The sequence below is a fragment of the Sorghum bicolor genome, chromosome 7 (assembly GCF_000003195.3).
Source record: "Sorghum bicolor cultivar BTx623 chromosome 7, Sorghum_bicolor_NCBIv3, whole genome shotgun sequence".
Taxonomy (NCBI): domain Eukaryota; kingdom Viridiplantae; phylum Streptophyta; class Magnoliopsida; order Poales; family Poaceae; genus Sorghum; species Sorghum bicolor.
The window spans coordinates 3,657,762-3,668,696 of NC_012876.2; the positions used below are offsets into that span (position 1 = coordinate 3,657,762).

Sequence of the window (10,935 nt, forward strand, 5' to 3'; positions counted from 1 at the left end):
AACCCACACCCCTCTCAACCCTAGGAACTCCATCTCCTTTGTAAATGTGCTAACACCAACAAGTGTCCACCACCAAAGTGCAAGTGTGTTAGCTTTTCACAAACATTTTCACCAAAGGAGTTAAGTTAGCACTTTACTAGATCCTAATGCATATGCTCAAGATATGGACCTAGTAGCACTTGATTCGAGAGATGACCGTGATTTCCCCTCTTGATAGTCGGCTATCTATCCTAAACCCGGTCAATCACTTCTCTACTCATCTTAGACCGGCAGAAGTAAAACCCTATGTTTATACCTTTGTGTTGATAACTTTGCTCCTCGTCTATCACCATGATCTCCACTTCATGCTTCATCCCTTTGTGATCATGTGGCCACCTTTCCATGCCACCATCCACCTTCATCACATGTATTGCTATGCCTAACTCAAATCACTTAAGCACAAGGCATTAGCAACTTGGTGTCTTTAATTACCAAAACCAAACTTGGGCTTTCAATCTCCCCCTTTTTGGTAATTGATGACAACCATCACAAAGATATGAAAAGAAATCATAATGAACTTGAATTGCTTGTCCAAAGCATTTTTATCAAGAGACAAGGTTGGACAAACATTTCAATTTCGGTTTTGGTAGTACTAGCTCCCCCTACATATGTGCTTCCATGAGTTTGGTTCAAGGTTGCACATATGCATAAATTAGAGTTTTGGGAGATTTATTACTACCAAAATGATGGTAAGGTATATAGAATGGACCTTTGAAGCGTGATACCAATCGGAGTTGCCAATATACCATCCTTACCACCAAAGTAGCTAGACATACATCAAAAACTCAAGATACCTTGTGAGATCACATTATATGTCTAGATACTACATGAAAATAAAACTCTATGCTAGAATTCAAAGCATCATTCAAGTTGTATTTCTAGCAAGCACCAAACAAACAAGAGTAGTATATTTAAGCTTGCAATGCAACACTTCATTATGTTAGTGCACATACAAATGCAACAAATGGTTCATGAGCTTGCTCCCCCTATTTGTGTGCTCAAGTTTTAATTTAATTTTCAAAAAGTTATCTCTCCCCCTTAAGCACTTTTCTCCCCCTTTATGACTTTATCTTTGTTTCTCTCCCCCTTTGTCATCAATGACCACAAAGGTTCAAATTTTAGTGAGAATTAAGTCAATCAATGTGAGGGTCAAATTATGGTTCAATCTAGATTACTTGCCTAGAATATGTAATTCGGTTTGATCCAAGGACAAGTTTTTTCACACCTCATGTAGTATAAGGGTTATCTTGACCATGTTGAATTACACATCATAAGCTCATATTCTAGATTCAACACTAGGCTTACAAGCTCACAAACATGTCATATGCTACCACTAGATCAATCAATCATATAAGCAATAGTGGTACCATACATACATCAAAATCTTTTGATTTTCATGAATGAGCCTATTGTCATGCAAACATGTCTATATGTTCAAATCATGTCCTTAGCAAAGTATGAATGCTATGTCAACCATCATTACCTTGCTTTGTTGGAGGAGAGGCATGTCTTATATATAAATGTGGGGGTGCACTTATCTCAAGTTGGAGAAGTCAAGTATGTTCAATTCATTCCTCAACTTGCAAAATCTCTTCTCATCAAGTGGCTTTGTGAAGATGTCGGCTAGTTGATCTTCGGTGCCAATGCTTTCAATACTAATATCACCCTTTTGTTGATGATCTCTTATGAAATGGTGCCTTATGTCAATGTGCTTGGTTCTTGAATGTTGAACCGGATTTTGTGTCATCTTGATTGCACTCTCATTGTCACATAGCAAAGGCACATTCTTGAATTTGATTCCAAAGTCATTCAAGGTAGCTTTCATCCAAAGTAATTGTGCACATATTCTACTCTCTCCGTTCTAAAAAAAAGTGTCGTTTTAGATTTCCGTGGCACAAGTTTAACTTGATTCATAGATAATACGTGCAATATTTGTATCTTTAAATAAATTTGTTAAAAAATAGACTTAAAGATCTTTCCAATGATACTAATTATGTACTATAAATATTAATATTTTTAAGTATATATTTAGTTAAAGTTATTTCTCGAGTAGCGCAAATAACACTTATTTTTTAGACGGAGGGAGTATGTTTCAATGGCTATATTTGTATGTTGTAGTTATAGCTTCCAAATGTTTCAACTGTTTTATTTAGATGTTGCACTTGTTTATCTGGATATTGCATATGTTGCAGTGCCTATATATGTATGTTCCAAATGTTCCGCATGTTTTAAGTGTGTTTAGCTAGATTTTGCATATGTTGCAATAACTATACGCGTATGTTGCAAGTGTTTGTTCCAAATGTTTCACATGTTTTAGATGCATGTTTGATTATACGGGTATCTTACAAGCGTTTGTTCCAAATATTTTTACCTGTTTTAGACGTATGTTACAAGTGTTTTATCTGAATATTACATATGTTGCAGTGACTATATGCGTATATTGTAATTATTTGTTCCAAATGTTTCACCTCTTCAGAGTATGTTGCAGTGGCTATGCATACTCCGGATGTTACATGCATTTTATTTTAATTTATTTCAGCATGTTGCAATAAAAAGTACTCTCTCTAAGGCGTTCGCGAAAAATTTTTGGTTTCGCTACTATAGCACTTTCGGCTTTATTTGACAATTATTATTCCATTATAGACTTACTAGGTTCAAAAGATTTATTTCATAAATTACAGGTAAACTATGTAATTAGTTACCTTTTTTATCTATATTTAATGCTTCATACATGTACCGTAAGATTTAATGTGACGAGAAATCTTAAAAAAATTGGGAACTAAACAAGGCCTAAATGCTATAACTCGCGGACAAGCACATGCTACAGGGGCTACATGCATCTAGCTAGTACTATCTATCTCTATCATGGGAGCCAGCTCCAACATACTTGGATATACGTGCAAAGGACACAGAACCAAATGATGGTCCTCTATCAGGTCAATACATGGATATGCGCGCGACGCTTCTTTTTTTCACATGCAGTTGGAGTAGTGTCTCAGTTCTATGGCTCTATCGGGCAGCATCGTAAAGCGTCCGGTGCTTCCTCTCTTTCTCTCGCATGCACTTGAATGGACCCTACGCATGTGCTAGTGCAGATGTAACCAGAAAGAGTAGTAAGCGCAGAGGTCAGTAAAGATGTGAGACGGCGTCGTAGGCACAATAGTAGGCGAGCGTCCGGACGCGCGTATCACGTCCGCGCGCTAGTATAACCGCATTTATATACTAGAGGTGCATGTATGGACGCCACAAGTAAAAAAACGATTATTTTACAACATATAGATACATAATAAGGTGGTGCAGTACGTAGTGTTTTCTTGGACAATACAATACACACTAGGCAAAAAAAACTACATATTGCGGATGACAGCAAACACGATCGGTGAACTACGAATTGGATGCGTGGTAACAATAACAATAAATATATCATTGAATCACCAGCAGCGCCGGCTGCGCAGCGCAATGCTTACCGGTTATGCATTATGAAATCCATGAGCTGAGTAAGAGAAACTAGCGCTACACGCGTGTCGCGAGCCTTCGTTTTCCACTGCATTCATCACAGGTTCTTGCTCGTGGATCTCAGACGTTGTCACCGCGTCGTCATCTTGTCCTGCTGCCTCGCCGGATGTCCCGGCTTCATCTTGCTCTGATGCCCCATCTGGTGCCGCCGTAGCCGTAGCCCCATCGTGCTGTGTTAGGGCTGACAGCAATTGCTGGATGAGATAACCAATGAACTGTGTATCTGCAGCCACAGACTGTCCAGCTCTCAACACTTGTGGCACAATGTCCTGCACCATTCGGGCGAGCTGTATCATCTGTTCTTTCTCGCGCGATACCACTGCAGTCTCTTCCTGTTGCTGACCACCAGCAGGGAAGAATTGGAAGGCGTAACATGGGTGTTCTTGCCGTAGTCTCCAGCTACTATTTTCAACTGACACTGTGGACCCAGGCTGGGGTACACAAGGATCATTAGATGTTAAAAGACTAAGCTCCTGCCGTGCCACGTCCCCAAGACCATGGTGCACCATGAGTAACCAGACAAAGGTGATGAGCTCGCCTCCTTCGCTAAGCTGCCGTGCATGTTGCTCTCCACGGCATTTACCAGCAGCATACACCAGCAGCCTCAACCACATCTCCTTCATCTCCATAAGTGATTGCTCCAGATGAAGTGGCCCGCATGGCTCTGCTTCGAAGGGGGAGACAGAGTCTGGCTCGTTGCTGAGAACTGAGCTTGTGTAATGGCCAAGAAAGTCTAGCTTGGTTGCCGCCTGTTGGGAGTGTTGATTATTGTTCCTAATTACCCATTTGAGAAGTTCAGGTTCAAGATCTTCTGCAGCCGTGCTGACTGGCAACATGGAAGGATGCACCACCATCAGGTACATCATGTAGTTTGATAGCGTCTCGCATTGTTCCTTAAGCCGCATAGTTACATCATCTGGTGCAGGAGTGTACTGGGCAAAGTATTTGTTTATATGGAAGTCTGTGTATATATGCAGACGATAAAGGGCATGCTCAAAGGGCAGGCTCAGTGTATAATTCAATCTCCTGCCAAGACACCTCTGTCCAAACCAGTCATTGTTTGGTCTGCCAAGAATTTCCATAACACCGCTGATAATCCCCTCCTCCCCTGATCTAAAGCTGGCATCATCGACGATGTGGTGGACGTACCATAAGTTTCTCCATTGCTTGTCCAGACCAATAGCACTGATGGCCATTGAAATTAGTCTGGGTTTGTATTTCATAGCGATGCAGTAATCCATATAATTGAACTGCCCCATGGAAATGCAACTCATGGTCTGGTGCCCCTTGTTACACTGAACAGCCTTGAAAAGGGACGTAGCAATGTTGCAAAGGCAATGAAGAAAGCTACTGTATTCGTTCAAGTGTGCTCTTGTCCAAGGTGATGCCATCACCACAGCAATAGAACAGGCTTCCATAAACATGGCCCCAGTGAACAATGTGTAGGTAATCGCGACATTCACACTGTTGTGCTTGTGGGCACCCTTTAAGCTTATCAGGAAGGAAAGGAAGGCAACCACCATCAAAGTCTGGGAAGCACACCGGAACACGACACCGGTCCATCTCTGCAGCACATTAGCCTTGGTGTAGAGGAGATCGAACATCATGCCAAGCTCCATCACTACCATCTTCAGCTTCTCTCCTCTGTCTTCACAAATCTCGTTAAAATCGTATTCAAGTTGTTCTTCAGCATCGTCCCCAACCTGGAGCACAGTTCGCCCCACAAATAAACCTCGAGCAAGAAGCACCGTCTGACGAGCATATGATTCCTTGCTACGACGATACAGTTCTGCTGATGAGCTGAACTTAACTGACTTGCCAAGGCCATTTCGGCTCGCACTCATTAGTGCCCAGACCCTCTCGCCATACTTGATGATCCCAGAAACAAACACAAACATTGCAGGAATCAATACACTGGCATTGATTCTGTGGAAGGATTTCCAGAAGATATACAAAGCTACAAACCCCTGGGTTGCTAGATTCAACAAGTGCCTCAGCCATAGATTGTTGTCCTCGATAGAAAAGGCAGTGATCGAATCTTGGCCACCCAGGTGCACAAGGAGAAAAGGCACCCAGAGAAATGGCAGTATGTCCCCAAACGACTCCCTCCCTAGCTTGTATTTGTCCTCATACTGAGAGAAGAGGCCAAGGGCGTAAACAGCCACCAAGTCTGCTCCCACATAGCCCAACCATATCAAAGCCCTGAGCACTGCTGTGGTGTGGCGGCGACGGAGGCTTCCAGTAGCCAACAGAAAGAGCTGTAGCATGAAGCTAAGGAGCACCATTGTCTGAATTTCCCACACATTCCACACGTGCACTAATAACTCTGCCATTGTTGAATTACTCATCTTATCGATTATTACTCCACCAGTACAGTTGTTGACACCTGAACGAATGTTCCAAAAATAAAAATGAAAAAGTTACCTTAACAGCATATATTAATATATAATGGTAAGATTGGGAAGTACAACCTCCTTATCTTACTTTCTTACTATTACTAATACTAACTGGAGGCTCCATATGCGTTAGGAAAAAAAAGATAAATTTGTAAAAATTCTCACAACAATATCTGGTCCTTAATCTTATAGACTCTAATCATCATACCTAATAATAGTCATTAGATCTATTTTAATTTATAAAAAAATTACCCACCTCCCCTATTATATTTAAATTACATAAGCAAACCCTGTTGTATCTATATTGTCCTCCTTTGCCATTATAAAAGAGAATTCAAAGTGATGCCCTAAATTTGTATATAAATTAGCCAGCTCTGCCATTATAAAAGATAATTCATACCTCCCTAAATTTACATCTAAATTACCCACACTTTCCATTATTAAAGATAATTCAAAATAACTACCTAACATTGCATCTAATTGTGTATTCAACGTATAAAGAGGCACTACAGGAAACAGCACCTTTGTCGAGTGCCTGTAGGTTTGCCGAGTGCTAAAAATCAGGCATTCGGCAAAGGGCTTCTTTGCTGAGTGCCTGGCCACGTGGCACTCAGCAAAGAATTGCACTTTGCAAAGCCATCTTGGCACTCGGCAAACCGGTCTCTTTGTCGAGTGCTTAACAATCGGCAAAAAGACCGGGCCTAACGGCATCCATGGCCGTCACCTTTGCCGAGTTCCCGCCACCTGACACTCGGCAAATAACCAATCTTCGCCGAGTGCCAATGTGTGGTCGGAGGCCCAGGCGGAGGCCCAACGCCGTGATTGGGAGCAGAGGTCAGCGGATATGGCTCGCTTCTCTGCGAGCCTAGACATCCCAGGTGTGGTCGTGCCTCCCTCACTGCTCACTCTGTTCGTACCGCCACCGCTGCCGCATCCTATTGCTCCTACAGGGACTCCGGTGAGTGTATATGGTCGTTTATTGTTTTAGCCACTTGGTCCGTCCTCCAGGTACTAACAAATTCACTTCTCCTTCGTGCAGCCAGAGTCACAGGGTTCGGCGCTTACTCCTCAGGGTGGCCCTTCGCCACAGTACGGGTGGCCCTCCTCCGTACTACGCGTGGCTAGGCTTCTCCACAGTCCGGGTACTCCAGGTGGTCTCCTGGCTCTGCTGGCCCTACTGAGTCGCCCTAGTGGCAAGGTGGTCCTCCACCGACCGACGGGTCGCAATACTAGGCGTGGGAGACGTGGCCGCAAGGTGGGAGCTCTTTAGGCACTGGGGGCCAATGTGATAAGTTATGGGTCTCTTTATTTGTCTTGTTTGTGTTGGACATGTAGGCGGCTTTGGCGAATGATGGATTAATGTGGATGGATAGACATTTCGTTTGTGATTGATGGATTATGGACCTTTATGTGATGGATTAATGTGATATATATATATATGTGTGTGTGTGTGTGTTATATATGTTTTCTCTGATTGAATGTGGATATCGATGCGACATGTATTGTGTTTTGTCTCATGGAAACTGAATATGTGATGTACATTGTATTTATTGTAATGAAAAGGAAAAGAACAAAAAAATTGAAATTTCCCAGCTTTGCTGAATGCCACACTCGGCAAAGGGGTCATGGCACTCGGCAAAGAGATCATGGCACTCGGCAAAGCTAGGAAAAATTTCCCATCTCGGCTTCTTTGTCGAGTGCCGACCACAAGGCACTCGGCAAAGAATTTTTCAAAAAAAACAATATTAATTTTTTTGTTGAGTGCATAACACTCGGCAAAGAGTTTTTAAAAAAACAAAATTAATTTCTTTGCTGAGTGCCTAGGTAGCTGGCACTCGGCAAAAAATCAAAAAAAAAAGAAAATTAATTTCTTTGCCGAGTGCCCGCCACGTCAGCACTCGGCAAAGAAGCTGTCAACTTGACGGCTGCCGTTTTCTTTGCTGAGTGCTGACGTGGCACTCGGCAAAGAAGCCTTTGCCGAACAATTCTTTGCCAAGTGGACTTTGCTGAGTGCGAAAGAAAGCCATTGTATCGAGTAGTGAGGTGCCATACAAGGGAAAAACTAAAAATATGGATTAAAAAGTTATATATATTTGTTCCTTGCAAAAAAAAGTAATTGATATGTTTATAATAATTAGATATATACTACAGACTCTCCATCATGCATATTATATTATAAAATAAACAAAGAAAAACATACAATTTAGCACATGCGAGATCACAAGAAATTTATAAAAAAATACCAACCCTGCCACTATGAAAATACATAAAGTAACCATCTAATCTTGCATCTAATGAAAGATAATTCAAAATAACTGTCTACATTTGCATCTAAATTGCCCACTTATACAATTATTAAAGATAATTTAAAATAACCCGCTAACACTACATCTAAGTTACCCACCATTGCCATAATGAAGATGATTAAAAATAAAGTATGTCTACCATTATGAATGTAATATAAAATATCCCACTAATTTTATATAAATTACCCACATCTACTATAATGAAAAATAATTCAAAAAAAACCTAAGTTCGCATCCAAATTGTCCATCTTCTCCATTATTAAATATAATTTAAAATAACCTACTAACATTACACAACTGCCATTATGAAAACAATTCACAGTAACATTGTAACTTTGTATCTAAATTAACCCCGTCTACCATTAACAATAATACTTTAAAATATCCCCAATTGATCTCATAAAGTACTCACTTATATGAGAAATATAATATTAAGTAACACCTTTATAATTGTATCTATCTTAGCAATTATAACAAATAAACAAAAATATATCTCAAATATGCACATAAATAATAATATATGCTGTTATTTAAAAAAATAATTCAAAAGTATGTTATATATGTTTCTAAATTACACACTTCTATAACTGTGAAGTTAAAAGTAAGATAATACGATATTCCACCATATAAACCAAGTGAACATGTATACATGAGAATAAATATTTCTTTTGATAGCTTATGAAACATGGAAAAATGTTCGATTCACAAATCATATAGCAATTAAACTAACATTTCACCTAAATTTATATTAATACTCCACGAAAAATCATAAGTTGTTGCTTCCAATAAATTTATATATTTTCGGTGAAACAATGTTTCTTATCAACATTTGTAATTTAATTTTGAGCACTCTGTGTTATACTCCTTTCTTCTCTGAATAAATCAATTCCTAGTTGTGGTATGCCAAATTTTTTAAAGGTTGACTAAATTTATTGAAAAGGTTGACAAGATTTATGATGCCAAATTTGTGTCATTAAATAGACCATAACTACATTTTCATAATATGTTCATCTGGTGCCATATGTATTTATACTTTTTTCTATAAAACAATACCACTATACATATAACTATGTGATATAACAAATTTAACATGTTGAGTGCGGGGTGCAAACTGGGTTTTAACTTAACACGTGGAAAACCTACTAGGGCATGAACTGTTTTTATAAAATAAAAATTTTGAATAAATGATAAAATTACACTAGAGTTCCAACATAAGAAGTGGAAAAAAATGCAACAATTAGATTAAAATGTAGAAACTAAACTATAAATTTATGAAGTTTGTAGAAAAGGATGCAACAAGACTATATATTTAAGCTTAGGTTTCAACAAAATCTATATCACGTTAAAAAAGAAATTCTACTAGATACTATCAAAGGATGCTTTCACATGAACCTCATGAGGCCAAATAAAAATGTATACGTCCTACAACCTCTCATGAAAATAAAAACATCTCACCATCAAATTGGTAGAATCTAATCACGATTGATAATAATAACTATTTGATCTATTCTATTTTCTAAATAATTACCCACCTATGTTATTGCGTGAAACAACAAAAGTAACCCATGACTTTATATTTAAATTACCCACATGTGGCATTTAGAAATACGATCCGAAGTAATGCTAAATTAACATCTCTTCCCATAGATAATGTATTTAACCCCTTAAATTTGCATCACATATTATTAGAAAAACTAAATATCCCTTCAAATCAACATATTATATTATAAAAAATAACCATAAAGCATAGGGCGTAGTTACTCTTATGTGTATATCTCTAGATTTATGGTATATATGGCCTGTATATATGATCATACTAGACCATCCGAGGTAGTATGTATGTGAACTATACAATTAAATTTATATGTTCAAATGTGATTAAACTAAATATACATGTCATACCAGCACGCATGGCTGAATCATATGTATAATAGTACACATAATTTCTTGACAGGAAAATTCAATCATTTTCAAAAGTGGGAGAGGCCACCGGGCAACTTATCTTAAGGGACATACAAGATATTTCACTAATACATACAGATACTAATTCTTATGTACTGCTAGTAATGAAATTGGCTACCGCTTCGTTTAAACAAACAAATAAAATATAATGTAGAGGATCCATCGGAAGGGGAATTAGGCGGGATAATTAAGGTACACACACCTTTGGTTTCTCCAGATCGTTGGTGATGATGGAGAACAGTGAGTTGGTCGTGGATCGCATGCAGATTATTATTATATTGTAGATGCTTCTACAACGAAAGCCGATGGAATAACAAACCATCCATCCAATGCAAGACGAAGGGTGGATGGTCAAAGTGGGAGGTAGAGAGCCTATATATGTGTGTTGTGTCCTTCTCCCAGCAGGCTCCTGCTCCTACCTAGCTAGCTGGCCACCGGCAACAAAAGCAAAAGCACACTTACTCGATCACACACCTGGGATCGACAGTATACGATCCTTTGCTTGCTGCTGCATAGCTTAATATTCTCCTGGGAGCCTGGGAGGGTGCTTTGCTTCATTCTCTTTCCTGCTTTTCCTTTGTTGTTTTTCTTCCAAAGCTTGGCATGAACCTGCTTTATTTATTGTGTAGAGGCAGAAACGGACCTCACAAAATGAACACAAATGTATACGCAGGAAGAATCTGAACTCTTTATTTCTTTCTCTTCTATAGATAGAG

The 10,935-nt window shown here is 39.2% G+C and overlaps 1 protein-coding gene across 1 annotated transcript; it reads right to left on the reverse strand.

Annotated features, from left to right (window-relative positions):
* On the reverse strand, nt 3,386-10,555 carry LOC8076557. The gene is made up of 2 exons (XM_002444993.2): nt 10,422-10,555; nt 3,386-5,941 (listed from the first exon to the last, which is right to left on the reverse strand). The coding sequence occupies exon 2, from the start codon at nt 5,901-5,903 to the stop codon at nt 3,510-3,512; it is 2,394 nt and encodes a 797-aa protein (XP_002445038.2). The 5' UTR covers nt 5,904-5,941; nt 10,422-10,555; the 3' UTR covers nt 3,386-3,509.

Bases quoted from the DNA above. Each gene is read 5' to 3' on its own strand.
- LOC8076557 (XM_002444993.2), bottom strand. From the start codon at position 5,903: ATGAGTAATTCAACAATGGCAGAGTTATTAGTGCACGTGTGGAATGTG.